The sequence below is a fragment of the Zeugodacus cucurbitae genome, chromosome 3 (assembly GCF_028554725.1).
Source record: "Zeugodacus cucurbitae isolate PBARC_wt_2022May chromosome 3, idZeuCucr1.2, whole genome shotgun sequence".
NCBI classification, from domain to species: domain Eukaryota; kingdom Metazoa; phylum Arthropoda; class Insecta; order Diptera; family Tephritidae; genus Zeugodacus; species Zeugodacus cucurbitae.
The window spans coordinates 43,101,999-43,120,780 of NC_071668.1; the positions used below are offsets into that span (position 1 = coordinate 43,101,999).

The 18,782-nt window shown below is 37.3% G+C and overlaps 1 protein-coding gene across 3 annotated transcripts in view; it reads right to left on the minus strand.

Annotated features, from left to right (window-relative positions):
* Positions 1 to 18,782, minus strand: part of LOC105218874 (lachesin) — a 106,128-nt gene that overhangs the window by 41,110 nt on the left and 46,236 nt on the right. For all 3 annotated transcript variants that reach the window (XM_054228218.1, XM_054228219.1, XM_054228217.1), the window contains one exon: positions 17,895 to 18,001. In XM_054228218.1, the coding sequence (XP_054084193.1) occupies positions 17,895 to 18,001 (107 nt within the window). The remainder of the gene's footprint in view (positions 1 to 17,894; positions 18,002 to 18,782) is intronic.

Genomic DNA, 18,782 nt, shown 5'->3' on the forward strand with positions numbered 1-18,782 from the left:
AGACATTCGGATTTGAACTCCACTCTTCACCCTGATCACTTTGGTATATATAACCCTATATCTAACTCGTTTAGTTTTGGGTGTTACAAACAACCGTTATGTGAACAAAATTATAATATTCTCTTTAGCAACATTTGTTGGGAGAGTATAAATATATCAATAAATTGCGAGAGTATAAAATGTTCGGTTGCACCCGAATTTAGCCTTTCCTTACTTGTTATGTACTGATATCCTACGATGTATCTATTTTTCGATAGTTGAAATATTAGTAATATACCTCAATAAAAGAAACATGTTCGTTCGAACATTAAATTTTTGAGTGTCATTAATGTACCATGGCGAGATGAAAGCATTCCATTGAACTTAGGATACTTTCTATACAAATTTTGCAACAATCGCGATAAGTCTTCTTGTAATTCTGCCATTAAAAATCTATCTGTAAAAAACGCGCGTAGTCCTACTCTCTAATAGGTTAAATTTTCGTATTTCATAAGATCGAAAATATCGTGTACCCATTACTGCACACCTGCCTCTCAAAGCTGCTGGAAGAGCCATATTTTTAGATAAATCATCATTACACTGCATACTATTGGTGGAATTTCCATACGATCTAACCTAGAAACTTAATTTTGAATTTTATCAGCTTGTTTAACTAAACAATAGATAATTAATCACTAGAAAATAACATATAGCTCTGCTCATACGAGGGCTGCTATATATATTTCTGGCCTAATAATGAAAATAGGAATATTTATCAACGAAAATGGTTTTGTTGTTTTTCAAAATATTCTCCATCAAGATTTATTCACTTTTGCATGCGCTCAAACCAATTTTCGAAGCACTTTTTTTGAGCCTTTTTTTGAGCGATTGTCAAATTGTGCGGGATCCAACGAGAACAAACCTTTTTTACGGCCAGGTGTTCATGCAATATCGAATGTATGCTGGTGGGAGAAATACATAGGCATGCCTCTATCTGAAGGTATGTTACATGACGGTCTTGCATTATCAGTTCAAGTACGGCACCGATGTCTCGTCTTTGAGCGAGCGTCGGCCACGATTGAATCATAACTCCCACAGCAGCCGGTTCTACGCACCGGAGTTGACCCGGATTTTATCCGGTCAAGGACTGCCCTTTCGGCGATCTAACCCTGTTTTAATCGATTAGTTTTAAGTTTAGTTGTACGTCATTGGAGCAACGCCTCGCATCAGGCACCCAGGGCCTGAGGTATTTTTCTGCTGCGTATGCGCTAAAAGGCTCCATCCAAATTCCACCTCGGTTAGGTGCAACACATGCAATGGATGGAGCCATCTTAAGACCTGTTCAGGCCTTAAGACCCATAGGGAGTGGACCACACGTTATGTGGCCCCTTGCTGTCAACGCAATACTGCGACTGTCGCCTCTACGGCAGTGCAACCTGCACCCAGTTCGCGCAATGCGCCGCCACCCTCAGGGAGTGGCCAACTTAGGGCCCTTTCGGCCCCCAGGAGATCAAGTAGACAGATTGACTCCCAGTCTGATCAATCAATCGTTGCCCCATGCTGTAATAGGAGTCTGCCCCTGCAACCAACAACACCGAAGTGCGACATTTTCCTTTGCGGGTAACACAGCCGCAACAACCTCCACCTGTACGTCACTCCCTCACTCCCAGGGTCACGACAGCAACACCAAGACACACCCGACTCTTACAATTTAATTGCAACGGGCTCCAGAGTAAGATCGAGGAGATAGCTGATTTTATGAGTCGGGAAGGCATATCAATAGCTGCGGTCCAAGAAACCAAGTTAAACAGCCACTCAGACCTTCTGAGTTGTGCAGATTTCAACGTTTTACATAAAGATTGCGAGCGAGATAGTGGTGGTGGCCCAGTATTCATATTACACAACACCGTGCAATATCGTCTTATCGAAGGTGACATCGACCGCAGGGACTCTATCCTAGAATGTCAGGGTATAGCTGTCCGGTCAGGCGATGTCAAGCTCGAAATATTTAATATATACATCCCCCCAGTTACAAGTTGTCCAACAGGATATCACCCGAATATTAGTGCGCTACTTCGTGGTGAAAACCGACTGGTACTTGGCGACTTTAACGCGCACCACGATCTTTGGCATTCTTGCCTGTCAAATGATCGGAGAGGGATGAAGCTGGCAGAACAGATAGACGATTCGACATTCTGCACAATGAATGACGAAGCTCCCACCAGAATTATGAGCACCTGCAGCAGCTCGCCAGACATCACAATTGCTAGCGGTGGTCTGATAAACAGCATAACATGGCGACCTATGCTAACTCTTGCATCAGACCAGACCCATAATTATCTCGATTGAAAAATCTTCTGACTTTATTTCCGCGGACAACCGCACTTATGTTAACTTTAACAAAGCTAACTGGGACGGCTTCACGGAATTCACCGAGAATGCCTTCGCCGCTCTTCCCATTCCTACGGACGTAATCGTTGGCGAACGTCAATTCCGCAAGGTGATCACCGATGCTACTGCTCGTTTCATACCAGCCGGAAGAATTGCTAACATGCGTCCTAATTTCCCGGCTGAAGCGGACGAAATGGGTGGAGCACCTGAAGTCCTGTAATCTTTCCACTGGCGTGAGCAAGCTCTGGTCAACCGTCAAATCCCTGTCAAACCCGAGGAGACATGACGACCGAGTTGAAATTCAATTCGGTAGCCATGCCTCCTCGGACCCGGAGAGGTGCGCGACCTATTTTAGCCGACAATTCATACTTCACCCCCAGGTTGACAAGGCTAAAAGACGTGTCACCAGAGTTTTCACCAGTGGGGAGGTTCAGGAGGTCATCAGGAAGACAAAGTCCTCCAAAGCCATTGGCCCTGACGGAATAAATTCCTTAATGTTAAAACACCTAGGTTCAACGGGAGTAGAATTTCTCGCCAAGGTACTCAATTTGTCGCTAACCACTCTTAAAATACCCGATATGTGGAAAATCGGAAGAGTGGTTCCACTACTGAAACCTGGGAAACCCGCCAACCAAGGGGAGTCCTATAGCCCGATAACTCTCCTTTCCCCAGTAGTGAAGACACTTGAGGCCTTACTGCTCCCGACACTCACATACCACCTGAACCTAGCTAAACATCAACATGGCTTCCGTAAAGTGCATAGTACCACCACAGCACTTAGCGTCATAAACGCCCAGGTAGTTCATGGTCTAAATCAGAAACCACCCTGTAAGAGAACCGTCCTAGTAGCGTTGGACCTGTCAAAAGCTTTTGACACGGTCAACCTAACAACGCTTCTAGAAGACGTGGAACAAACAACACTTTCTCCGGGGCTGAAGAGATGGATTATGAACTACCTGAGCGGTCGACAATCATCGGTATTATTTCGAGGTAAAACATCAAAACTTAGGAAAATTAAACAAGGGGTTCTACAGGGCGGTGTCCTCTCCCCGTTACTGTTTAATTTCTATATTTCCAAACTTCCTCAACCACCAGAGGGAATTTCCGTTACCTCCTACGCAGATGATTGTACGATAATGACGTCGGGCACTGGCATCGATGACATGTGTTCGTAAGTGAACAGCTACCTCCCTGAACTTTCTCGCTTCTTCTCTGCGAGGAGCCTGGCACTCGCACCCACTAAATCCACAGCGACCCTTTTTACCAACTGGACGAAGGAGTACAGACTAAGTCTTAACATTCATGTCGATGGCTTACAAATTCCGACAGTAAATAACCCCAAAATTTTGGGAGTTACATTTGACAGTCTGCACTCCTTCACTCCACACACGACTGCGATAGTCACTAAAGTACAGACCCGCAACAAAATCCTCAAGTCGCTAGCCGGTAGCACTTGGGGAAAAGACAAAGAAACGTTGCTGGCCACTTACAAGGCTATCGGCCGGCCGGTCGTAAACTACGCAGCACCGGTATGGTGGCCTGGATGCAGTGACACGCAGCAGAAGAAGCTACAGGCGTGCCAGAACACTGCACTCCGCACTGCAACAGGATGTCTCTTGATGTCACCTATGACACACTTACATAGTGAGGCCATTATGCTGCCTATTAAGGAGCATAATGAACTGCTTACCAAGCAGTTTCTACTCGGGTGTTTTCGTAGAAATCACCCTTGTAGTCACTTGCTGGAAGCAGAACCGCCCCCCAGGTGCATCAAGAGATCGCTCCTTCATTACGTCGACGAACTAAACCCCTATACCGACCAAACTGCGGACGCAAACAGTTTTAGACACGCCCTAAACGCCATTCACAGTGGAGCTATTAACACCTTCATTGACTCCCTTCCGGTGAATGGCGTCCTTGGAACCAAACCTCCACCTATAGCAGATGAAGAGCTCGAGTTGTCACGTGAAACCAGAGTGACCCTTGCGCAGCTTCGTTCTGGATATTGTAGCAGGTTAAACTCCTACTTATCCAGACTGAACCCCGACATACAAAATACATGTCCCGCATGCAACGAGTCCCCGCATGACTCTAACCACTTCTTTGTATGCCCAATGAACCCTACTCATCTAACACCCCTCTTCCTTTGGTCCAACCCTGTCGAAACAGCACGTTTCCTGGGCCTCCCGTTAGATGATTTCGACGACAACTAGACTTAAGCTTCTCTTTTCAGGCAGGGATAGATAACCGTTACAACAACAACAACAACATTGAATTCGTTGTACCAGTTTTTCACAGTGCTATAGGATGGTACTTCATAGCCATACAAAGATTTTAGTTCATCGATGCACTCTTGTCGCGATAATCCACGTCGAAAGTTGCCGGAAATATATACAGCAGCCCTCGTATTCGTCAATAAATTCTCATAAATGGTCAAACTTGGAATTTCTCATTACCCAAAAAACAGAAGTGTGTAATATACATACATATTTTTCACTGGTCGATCTCACATTTATATGAGATATCTTCATAAAAGGTTTGATTGTAAAAGGTGATGCATTTCGAGGTTCCCAACTTGCTTAAAATAAAGAACACAGAAAAATCAAATTTAGTGGGGAATCTTTATTATGATTCGAAAGAATATCCTTTGGCATTTATTTTTTAAAGGTTATCTATTTCAAATGTTGGCCGCGGCTACGTCTGAGATGGTCCATCCGTTGAGACCAATGGTAACTGGCGAATGACACGCATGATGTTTTGCTCCAAAGCCTGAATCGAATCAGGGATCGGGATTGTCTGCATAGATTTTAGATTTTACATATCCCCACAGGAAAAACGTGTGATGACACACGGTCTTGATGCACAATCGACCGGCACAAAACGGGAAATTATCTGCTTACTGAAGTATTTACCCAATAAATCCATTGATTGATGCGATGTTTAGGGAGCGGCGCCGTCTTGTTGAAACCAAATGTCGCCTATATCACGAGCTTCAATTTCAGGCATCAAATAATCGGTTATCATGGCGCGATAACGGTCGCCATTGACGGTTACGTTCTCACCACTGATTCCACTGGCCCACAAACCACACCAAACTGTTGATTTTTTTTTGAATGAAATGGCAGCTCTCCCTAGGATGACCAGAAATAGCCCTCATTGCTGATCATAATTTGGCTCGAAAACGTGTGGTACACACCATCGATAATTAAGGATGAAGATTAGAACAGTAATGGTATTGAAACAAAGAATGGATGAGAAGAGATGTCACAGTCGACCAGCATTTTCAGCAACTAAAAAACTAGCGTTTGGTTCTACAGTTGTATATTGTTTTCCTCCTCATACCCAAAAGGCTGCTTCCCTCTAGCATAATATACATTCTGACGTTTGTTATTTTAATAGAATGAATTGTAACGTTTCGAAGTTTTGCTCGATTGTTTTCAAACTATTTATTTATATTTTATCATTAAGTTGTCGAATAGTAAAAGCCTTTTTTTCACGTTTAACTGGTGATGTAATCATATGGAACTACCTTAATGTTTATGTCCATGTCCACAAAGAAGTTGAATACATATGTGAGTATGCTCATATATAAACTGTGTATTCACAACAGTATCTATAACGCCTTGTGGAAATACCCATAACTCGCTGTTTACTACATATATGTATGCATATAAAATATGTAAATTAACTGTGCCTGCTGCATCCTCGGGTCACTTTCCGACTGTAGCGTATGTTGCCTCTGGCGAAACATGTATGTGTTTACATGGATGCAATTTGACAATTTGTCAAAAGGTAACTGAAAATATTATCACAGGACGAAGACAGTAAAATACCGCATCCATCCATATTCATACACATGTACATACATATATATAAAAATAAATATATTTCATTTACACGTGAGCATTATTGAAAATAGTTTGTATCATTCACTTTTCTACTGTCAGTAAAGATTCTTCGAAGTTAGATCTCATTCCTTTAGCCTAATATTATGATTTAAGCAACTTTTACAAGAAAAGTTATATATGTATGTACATATGTATATGTATTCGCTGACACTAATTATTGTGGACTAATTGACGCTTTTCAAAAGCCTCAGACTAAACCACATAAAGCACACACCTACAATCTTTTACCAATACGCATATGTATATATCTTCATCCAGAAAGAGCGTCTCTTAAATATTTGAAGGTACGTACATATGTTTGTGTGTAACCTATTCAGAAACTTTCAAGTTCGACTACTTCAAACGCACCTCTCAATGGCTGCGTAATTATACAAACACAAGTGTTCAATAGGATTTTAACGTGACTGCAATAGTTGGCGGCAACCATGGCAACGGCAAATGACAGTGCAGCTTTACACAAGGTGCCTGGCTTAAAATTCGTACAATGCCAACTCCTCGAGAATTCGATGATTTGAAAAGAGGTATCTTCTCTGCGCGAATCCCATTATGTGCTTCTCCTTGCAAAGCCATTGTTTACAGCTCAGACCAAAGCCGACAAATTAAAAAATAAACTTTTTTGATTAAATTCTTTTCCTTAACAAGAAGTTTTGTAACTTTAATTACGTAAAGTTTGCGATTCAAATTGCTGGCCGAAATCGAACGGGAATAGTCAAATAGATATAAACATAATGTGTTTTAAGAGATTCTATAACTGTAATTCAGTTATTTAGTGTTTGTTATAGTATTACTAAAAAACAAAATTGTGGTGGTGCCTTATCATCGAAGTGCAAGTCCATTTCCGGTATCGGCGAAGTAATGACCAAAAAGGTTTACCTTAATTTATTGATTGTGTGCGGAAAATGTGGATCAAGGAAGATTTCCACTTCCAGCAGGATATCGATCGCAAACAGATTGCACATATTAACTGTATTCGATTGGTCACTTCTCTGCTCGCTATCTATGGTCGCTGCTCGCTTGTTCAAAATTGTACATGTGAAAGCAAAAACAAAGTTCCTTAGTTGAATTCGTGCAAAAGAGTATGTGGATACCTCAATAAAAATTCTATCGCAATACAAATAGATATTTTTTTAATATCTTTAACTTAATATAAAGTGTAATTGAAGATTTTTTAGCGCAGTTTTTGGTTTTTCCACAAAAAAATTGGTGCATCACTATTGCGCATGATTAAGAGGATATTTTAGCGCAGGGCTGCACCACAAGCGCAGCCTGTTTGTTTGAATTACTGGATAGTGTGTTCTATTGGCTTCTTTATAACGCTTAGCCAATCAATGACAGCTATTGTCAAGATGTGGCTGATACATAAAGTACCTCACCTTTTGGAAACACCTATCTATACCTACCTATAATCCTATCGATTAGGAAGATTTAAGAAATGTTAATGACAGAATGGCGTCAAATATCATCAAATGTGATCAAAATGTTAACCCACTCCGGGCCAAAACGTTTAAAAGAGGTTATTAGATTTAAATGATACCCAACGAAATATAAATTTAAGTTACGTCATGAATAATTACACTGCATTCTATTTTTATCCTTTAGTAATACAAGAATATCTTTGGAAAAAACAACCGCTTGGGAACTGGATAAGGAAGCGAAGCGAATGGGTCTGGTGGTGAACGAGAACAGACGAAATATCTCCTGTCATAAAACAAACAGTCAGTGCATTCGCGTCTTGGCTCCCGTGTGAGCAGTCATAACTTTGAAGCTGTAGATTCTTTTGCATACTTAGGAACAAGCATTAACAATACCAACAATGTCAGACTTGAAATCCAACGCAGAATCACTCTTGCCAACAGGTGCTACTTTGGGCTGATTATGCAATTGAAAAGTAAAGTCCTCTCTCGACGAAAAAAACAAACTCTACAAGTCCCCCATCATTCCCTATAAGACGGCACTAAAAGTTTTCAAGAGAAAGGTTTTGCGAAAGATTTATGGTCCTTTGAATATTGGCAACGGCGAATATCGCAGACGATGGAATGATGAGCTGTACGAGTTATACGACGACATTGACATAGTTCAGCGAATAAAAAGACAGCGGCTACGCTGGATAGGTCATATTGTTCGAATGTTGACGAAAGAACTGCAGCTTTGAAAGTGTTCGATAATTAGTTACTGTTATTCATATACACACACATATGTATGCATGAAGGATGTCCGATTTGAATCAAACAAAAGATTGTTACTTAATATTATTGGATTATTATACATAAACGAAGACTTTTGTTGGCGCGATTTGTAGTTTGTAGACGAAGGAGCGACGATTTTCATATTTCTTTTTGTTTTTAGTACGTGAGTGTATCTTTAATTTTTCTGGTATCCAACCTCTCATTGCCATACCGGTCCGTTTTGTTCATATTAATAACAGTGCCAATTGTCATATGATTTATATCGAAACCATGATCTATTTGCTATCGAAATTTTAAGAAGTATTGTTTTAAAATTCACATATCGATACAGAAAATTAGTATTAATACGGGTTTGCGTAAAGAAACCGTTTTGGCTATTTACGAGCGCATTTAACATTGATCGTCCTTTTTGAACTGTTCATAACAATAGCAGTATTGTCTCTAACAGTTTGTTATGTAAAAAACAATATATACATATGTAATTCTGCCTTAAAGTATATTATTACTGATACGGTAATTCCAATTCCTAAGCAACTGTAAATTTATCGAAAAACTTAAAAAAAAAAAACGAAATATAATCAGCAAAGATCGACTAAAAATGATTGGTGTTTACGAAAGTAGTGTCAAGTTGCCTGCTGCGTTTCAGTACACTGTGAACATAATAATGGACCTTAAATAGTTTTTTGGAGCTGCTTCTCATATAATGGCGGGTGGTCAATAAATATTATTTAAGGCAATAAAGAGCAGCTGAAATATATTAAAATAATATGCTTCAGTATGCAAAGCAGAAAGCTTCCGAAAATTTTATTTTTAAGGAAAACCAATTACTCGAAGAATACTAAAAGGTGTGTGTAGGATGTTTTGGCCAGAAGTCCGATATTAACTACATGTGAAAATGTGTGAAGAGATATCATTTAATATATTTTCTGAAAAATACGCACTAATAAAAACTTTTTATAGAAAGTAGAGCGTCGATCAGTCCAGTATATAGGTGCGGGAGTTCAATGGATACTCTACAAATACAGCTCTGTTCAAAATAATAATAGATGTCAATATTTGAATTTCTTATAAAAAGTTTATTATTTTCTTTTCTGTGTTTAAATTGAGTACGAGCATAGCATAAACATTATTTTACATATTATATGGCTTTTATAGGTCATGTTGTACGGATGGAAGAAAACACTCCAGCTCTGAAAGTATTCGATGCAGTACCCGCTGGAGGAAGCCGCGGAAGAGGACGACCTCCACTCCGGTGGAAAGACCAAGTGCAAGGTGATATGGCTTCACTTGGTGTTTCCAGTTGGCGCCAAAAAGCAAAAAGGAGGAATGAGTGGCGCGCTCTGGTGGATTCGGCTATAATCGCTTAAAGCGGTTCCTACGCCAAATATATATATATATATATATGGCTTTTATAATAATATAATGATATAATATAATGAAACTAAGAAAGCTCGAAAATTCGTTATTCAAAAAATAGTATTATTTTAAAAAAAGTATCTGAAACATAGGTAAATCTAAAAATTATGTATAGATACAAAGAAATAGGGTTCAGTATTTGGTCGCAAAGCCCCAACTAAATTATTACACTGTTGGGTTCTCACACAGTGTCTAATTGCACTTTGTTTAGTTTAAATTATTTCTTGGTTTAAATATTACATTATCTATTACATTGTCAAAACTAAAAGTGGGAATCAGGTATTTTCTCTGGTGATTTTATAACTACGCTTTTATCGAACACTAAATACTTTGTATACTGCCAGACAATCACAGCAGAATGGCGCGACTGTCAGATGTTCGTATGGCTTTTACCTTATGAATGCGTGCTGCATGACATTTCTTTGACGACACCAGTTGTTATCGTCAAATATTAATGTTTGCGTGCACACATGTGGATTTTCTACAGTTTTAACTTGTTGTTAACTACTTTACAATTAGTATGAACCATAACCAGTACCAATTTGCCAACATATTTTGTCATACAGGCAACTGCATTTGTTATTTTTAAAACATACTACTGCTATACGTAACATGTCAAATAAAGAACAAAAAAAAAAGTTGGATTATGGATAATAGCTATCGGTCAAATAATGCAACTCAATGTTCTACAATTGGTCAAATATTTCAAATAATTTGTATTTAGTTCTATACTGTAATAGTACATTATCGGACTAGTTTCCTGCTTCTTCGAATGTGTATATACCCTTTGATTTGCATTGGGAAGAGCTAGTTTTGAGGAAGTCACACATTTAATGCTACAACTGTTAATGTCATTCTGGTTTTTTCACTTCTAAAAGATCAAACGTATGATCGAACAAAAATATGTACATATATTATTTGAACATGTTTTTTCAAAACAGATTTACATACATATGTACATATATACATATGTACGAGTATAAGTATGCCACATATTCGCGGCATAACTAGGACTAATTAGTTAATTAAATTAAGTCAAAACTGTCAATTCGATATTTGTCAAACAAATTTGTACAAAAATATGTATTAGCATGTATATACTTTATACTATATTGTATATACATATATATAAAGCATACATACATATAAAACATTTAAATTTTACATTGATTGCTTTAGTATAGAGTAAGTTAGGGATATATGTTAAATATACAGTGATTGAACCTGTTTTCTTGAAGTGGAATCTAACTTTAATAAATAACTAGTGAAGTATGCATAAATAAAGAAAAAAGTGAAAAGTGTGTGGTGTGGGCAATATGGCTCATTTAGATGTTGATAATATGGACCAGTGGGCCATATTTGACACGTGTTTCATTCAAAGCCTATAATACTAAATTATTTTACTTTGAAGGATAATAATGGCTTCAAAATTAAGCCCAGCTCCGAAACAACGACAGACGTGGCGCAAAGAAAATATGATGGAAGCAATTTCTGCAGTTAAGACTAAAAAAATGGGGTTTTTGAAGGCATCTAAGCAGTATAATGTACCAAAAACCACGTTGAGACGTTTAGTGGCAGATGAGGGAAGACCTGTAGAGGTAGTAGTCCTGAACTCGAAGATTCCCTTGTGAATCATCACCTGTTTTGCTCATTTTAGACGGACATGCCAGTCATACAAGAAATATTGATATCATAGAGCTAGCTAGAAACAACCACGTTCGCATTCTTTCAATTCCTCCGCATTCAAGCCATAAAATTCAACCTCTTGACAAAACTTTTATGGGGCCGTTGAAAAAATATTTGACCGAGGAAATAAGGTGCTGGGTGATAAATAATGCAAAAGCATTGACACATTTTGACATTATTGAATTATTTGGTCGATCATACATGAAAACGCAAACTGGAGAAATTGCTGTCAAACGGTTTTCTTCAACCGGTATATACGCCTTCAATAGGAATATTTTTAGCGATCACGACTTTTTAGCTGCAGTAGAAATTGACGCACCGGTAGAAAGCATGGTGAATACAGTTCCGTCCTCAATACCAACTGTACAAACTTCTGAAATTTTGCAATCGGAACACCGTTCTAATTTCGAAGAACCGATTTCTTTCGAACCTTCTACGTCCTCAGGTATGCAATCAAGGTCTTACATAAAGCCTCAAGACATTTCTCCAATACCGGTCCGTACCAAAAAAACTTCAAACCGCGGCCGAAAATCGGGAAAATCAGAACTAATTTCATCGTCACCATACAAGCAGGCTCTAGAAGAATCTCTGAAGAAAACAAAGACTGAGACGCATGTCAAGAAACTTAAGTCAAAAGTTGCAAAGCGCACCGGAAAAAAAAAACATTTTAAAAAAGAAGGTACGAGTACTTAGATAGAAACTACAAAATAATTTTTAAAATATTAACTCCAAACGTGTTTTTCGGAAGAAACTTCAAAGTGTAGAAGAAAACACTTCATCAGAAAGTGACGACTACTTCGTGATAAATGACTCGCCGGATCTTAGTCCAGATAGATCTAATCAGGAAAACGCAAAATGCATCTATTTTGCCGGTCTATTTTCTGATGATAAAGGAGGAGAACCATGGATGCAATGTGTTATACGAGTATGTACAATGTGGGCACATGAACTTTGTTCTGGAAACGAAAAACCATATTAAACACATCATGGTCCATATTAAACGCACATTTTTTAAAGTGCTAAATTGAGGTTCCTTTCATTTTTCAATTATACTTTTTATTTGTGTTATTTTTTTTTAATTGTTAATTACAGACTGAATTGATATGATTTTTAAAGCTTTTTAAAAAAACAAATAAATAAAAAATCGTAGAAACCGCAGTTTTATTAACAAAAACGTTAAGGGTGGTCCATATATGCCGATCTTACTCTACTATACATATGTAAAGTGTTTTTCAAAAGGGACGAAGGAAGTAGACCGATAGGGACAGAAAACGACACCATATTTTTGCCAACCCGAATGGCATTTTTCTTCCCTAAGGTTTGCTAAAATTTACTACCGATTTATGGTCGGCTCTTTTCTGGTTGAATGGCTTCGAAAATAAGCAAAATATGTGTTATTGGTCAGGAAGCAATCCACACGTAATTACAGTTTGGTGCGGTTTATGGGTCGTACTTTTTCCGAGATGATCGAGGCCGGCATGTTACTGCGAATGGGAATCGCTACGGCTCAATGATAACCCAATATTTTGGGCCCGAATTAGATGATATGGACTTTGAAACTATGTGGTTCCAACAGAACGGCGACACAGCGAATGTCACAATAGATTTAATTAAAACCAAGGTGGTGAACGTATTATACACGAAATGGTCCAGCCAGTTGGTCGCCTCGGACTATTTCTTGTGGGGTTACGTCAAGTCTATGGTCTATGCCAACAAGCCAGCTACGATTGAAGAACTTCGTGCGAATATCGAACGTAAAATTGCAGCAGTATTGCTTGAAAACTGTCGAAAAATGGGTTCAGCGTCTGTGATGGCTATGCAAAAGAAATCGAGTTCCATACATAATGGTATCGAATGTACTTTTACAGGAATAAAAAATTGATATCCCAAACTGCGTTTTTAGCGCTCTTATTGAAAACACCTTTATAACCAAAATATTCGGTTCCACCCTAACTTAGTAACCAAATAATTTTAAATAATTCTGTTTGTGAGTTTCCCAATAAAAGTGGGTAAGACTATAATAACTATAACCAAAAATTTGCTGCTACATTAAAATTTCTTTGTTCATGGGGTTACTTTTATTCTTCTTCTTATGTATTATTTTAATTTAAATGTTTGCAGTGAGAATTTATTGAAACGAAAGCCCGCACAGCTGATCAAGTATAATAGAAACTACGAAAGGCGACAAAATTTGTAAAACATAATCTATGACAGCTCTTTCCGTCGTTGATGTCACGGAGTTCGCACTCTAACGCGCTACAAAAACCAAAACTCTTTCATATCTACATACATATGTATGTACAAATGCATGAATGATAATGTACCATATTACGAAACGCTATGTCATAAACAAGAAATGAGAAAGTAGGAAATTTTCAAACGTTGTAAACAAAGGACTTCCCATGATTATGATGTCACGAACTAATTTAATTTTCTGACAAACGGCCTAAAAAAATTAGCAGAAAGAAATTGAAAGCTGAGAGACATTTGAGCTTTAAAAGGCTCATTCCACTAAGAAATCGTTGAATTTTTTATGCCAAAAGTTGCAAAACAGTCACGGAATGGAATATAAAATTGTCATATTCTATATAGTTAGTTTTTGAGTATCGTTTTTTATTCTCTTGCAAAATGTTTCAAATATTGATTAATGTAATGTTTGGTAATTCGTCTGTCTGTTTGTGAAATAGATACCAAAGGACAATAAATGGTTGAAACTGGATTACTGCCACAAAACTCTGTTGTTCAAGTACATTACCCCAAACAAGTATTTGAAATACTTAAACACACTAAAAAATTTCAACATTTAACAAAATCATGTTGAAAATTACTAAAAGTACGTTAAATCACTAACGAAAAACGTCAGAAACATTTAATTTTACAGAAGAAATGGCATAAAGGAGCTGCACTAAAAAAAAGGAAAATGATCAAAAACTATATCTCAGGAACTACTCGAACGATTTCAATGAAATGGGGTATATATATGTACTTTCTTGGCACCTTGATAACACGGGTACGAAATCGGTTCACAACCACGCATACTTCCCATATAACTCAATTTTTAATTCCATGTGATCGGTTCCCTTTATAATATATGAAACTTTTTTATCGGTAATTCTCTCAGATATTTTACTATGATTCAAAGGGAATGTGTACCAAAAATACTTAAAATCATTTTAAAGGTAATTTCATAATGCCATTCTCTAAAAACTGAGGCAATTGATTTTCATTTAAAGAATATGGAATTCAAAATTATATTATATGGGAAGTAGACCGTTTGCCATTGGTAATATGTAACAGTATGTCAAGAAAATACTACAGTGGAACTTCCATAACTCGAACTTCTATAACTCGAAGATCTCCATAACTCGAACTTTTGAATTAGCAATAGCGTTTAGGAATTAAATTTCATACAAATTTCCTTCCATAACTCAAACTTGCTTAACTCGAAGTTCTCCATAATTCGAACTCATGAATGGGCAATATAATTCAAATCTCATACAAAATTGTATGTTTTAATGAAAATTCTATAACTCGAAGTCTCTCTAACTCGAAGTTTGTTGGTGGATTATGGTGATTCGATTTAGAGAAGCTTCAGTGTATGTACCAAATTTCATTGAAATCGGTGGGTAGTTCTTGAATTATGGTTTTTTAACCAAAAGTGGGGAACGGATATAAATGAAATCTTATAATAACCACGCCCGTGTTGAAAACTATTAGAAGTGCGTTAACTCACTACGAAAAATGTCAGAAACACTAAACTTTACAGAGGAAATGGCAGCAAAAGCTACTCTCAGATTTTTATAAAAAATATTAAATGGGCGTTCCGATGCCCACTTTTGGATCAAAATTCATACCTCAAGAACTACTCGACCGATTTTAATTAGATTTGGTACATACTATTTTCTTGACACTCTGATGGTTCGGATTGAAAACGTTTACTTCCCGTTTAACACAATTATGAATTTCATCTTATTCGTTCAATTTATAATATGTATATGCATCAAGAACCAATGAAGAAAGCGAAATAAAACTTTACACAAATACTGTATATCATCTGTGGCTTCACTTGTGGAAAAATTGTCGAAATCGGTCTATGACTTTTCGAGGCCCCATATATCGAACAAGAAGAACTCAGTGCCTATCGGTGAATGTGTATTTCTTAGATGTACTTTACTTTAATGTCCAAAAAGTCTGTCAAAAACAATCGAAATTTACGATTTTAAGATAAAATGTTACAAATATAGTTATCAGTACGCAATAGGACACAACACATAAATATGTCCGTTTCACTGATAATAGAATTAATTACACATCCTTAAACAACTTCATTGCGTATAATATTCAATTATAAAACAAGTAAGGAAGGGCTAAGTTCGGGTGTAACCGAACATTTTATACTCTCGCAATTTATTTATTTAATTTTATTAAGATAAGAAACAATTTGACCCACATATTCGGCATATATATGGTATAAAGTCCATTGAAAGTCCTAATATTAAGTTTATGGGAGTTAGGTGAAGTTATGTCCCGATTTCTCGTATTTTAGGCACGGAGACATTATATTAGAAGAAAAATATTACCTCTGAATTTATTCAAAATATCTGAGAGATTCACCTATATTTTCGTTAAAAAGTTTATTCGAAGCTCTAAGGTCCTCATATTCGATATATGAGGCCTTGAATACTTATGGTCCGATTTTGGCGATTTTTAGAAGAGCGATGCCACACTATAAATGCAGTATTTGTGCAAAATTCTATTCCGATATCTGCACTGGTGCTTCCTTTATATATTGTAAAGTTAACGATTCAGTTTGGCTTCAAAGTTCTGGTATATGGGAAGTAGGCGTGGTTGTGAACCGATTTGGACGTTTTTTACAACATATAATTGGGATGCAAGGAAAATATTACAAACCGAAATTGGAAATGGAAATATTACATTGAAATTGGTCGAGTAGTTTCGGAGATATGGTTTTTGACCCATAAGTGGTCGGAACCACGCCCATTTAAAATTTTGTTTACAATTTTGAATGCAGCTCTTCTGTGCCTTCTTTATAATGAAATTTAAGGCTTCTGTTGGTTTTCCTTACTGAATTAAAGCATTTTTAGTAGTTTTCACCATAACCTTTGTATGGGAGGTGGGCGTGGTTATAATCCGATTTTCTCCATTTATGGACTATATACGGAAATACTTGAGAAAAACGACTCCTGAAAGTTTCGTTGATATAGCTTTAGTAGTTTAGCTTAATTTATGGCTTAGTTATAGCTCTTTATGTGTTTTCGGTTATCGTCATTTTGTGGGTGTGGCAGTGTTCGATTCCGCCTTAACCTTCTTATGGTGCCAAGGAACACGTGTTTCAAGTTTCATTAAGATATCTCAAATTTTTACTCAAGTTACAACTTACTCGTCACCCTGATCACTTTGGTATATATAACCTTACTAGCTTTTACCCGCGACTTCGTCCGGAATATGATAGAGCAAAACTCCCCATTCAGTTTTCTGCCTACTTCCTACCCCCTAAGTACGATGACGTGATCATTTTGATCTTATATCCGTTTTTAGGTAACCATCTATTACCTTACTAAATTCCATCAAAATCCGTTCAGCCGTTTAGACGTGAAAAAGCAAAAGTCCCAACAAAAACGACTAAAAATCACTAACTCAATTTAGTTATCTGCCTACTGCCAACTCCCTAAGAACGATGGCGTGATTATTTATAGCCTATGACCATTTCTAGGTTATCATCTATCACCATACCCAATTTCTTCAAAATCCGTTCAGCCGTTTAGGCGTGAAAGAGTAACACACAGACAGAGTTACTGTCGCATTTATAATATTAATATGGATATCTAACTCGTTTAGTTTTACGACTTACAAACAACCGTTATGTGAACAAAACTATAATACTCTCTTAGCAACGATTGTTGCGAGAGTATAAAAATCCAATATGCAGTTTTGGACACTTGTTATCGATATTTTTTGTTTAGGTAAATTTGTGTGCAATGCAGCTGAGTATGTAGACATTTGTACAGTAAATATGTTTTTGTACTTGTACACGTACATATGTATATGCACGAATTTACTTATTCAGAATCGGATTATCGTTCTCCGCCCTGAAGTTGTTGCTGACCCAATTAATGACTTTATACTCATATACTATAGAACCACCAACTACTTACAGCAGCTCTGACTAAGTGTATCATTAGCACTTAATTGGGTTTTGTACATGCCGGTCAATTGCATATACATAGGCATGTATTTTCATTAATTTCAATTAGAAGAGGGTAAGCCTGTGCAGTGAAATATTAAAGATTAGCCAAAATCGACTCACCTTATACGATCCAAGATTCTTCACAGAGCAGCCCAATTTGACATTTCTACCAGCAGGTACAGTTACATTTTCGATGTATTCAGTAAATTCGGGTTCTTCAACAACAGCTGAAAATAGATTAGCAACAAATATATACGTGTTAAAAAAATATATTGCTTATCAGAACATATATATATGTAGTTATAGATGCTTGTATTATTAGTCACATAAATTTAATCTAAAATATTGAAACACTAGTAACAAATCTGACCACTTTTGTTTCGCCTTCTAATACATTTAAAGCATACATATACAGATAAACATTAGTATGTATGTACATTCCGTCAAATAAGTAACCGGAAATTCTCATATTAAATTTTCCCGCTGAGAATATTTCAAAATTTTTTTCCTAGGTTGGTACAAGTGTCAGCCACTATTCTGTCAATTTTTATTGCTATGTGTCATAAGGAACAAGTCAACCTTTTATGTGCGTACCATGATTAACATATACTCTATGGAGTCAAATTGATAAACTCTAGTAGGTGTTAGCAAAAATAGTTCAATTGCAGACACGCAAATGGTAATTTCAAGCTTTAGATATTAAAATCAAGTAATATACATGTATCGATATGACAAGTGTTGTTGTTGTAACAAATAAGCAGACCCCAATTGGAGGAGAAGTATAAGTATAGTTGTCATCTACGTCATTTTACGGGGGCCCAGGAAACGAGCTGTTTCGAGAGAGTCTGACCATATAGAGAGGGATGTTAGATGAGTTGGGTTCGTTGAGGACATACATATGTTAGGTACTTTGGGGTCTAGTTTGGATATATAGGATTTTAACATGTTACAATATTCAGGAAGAAGCTGCGCTGGGGTCACTCATGTTTCGCGAGGCAAGCGAGCTTG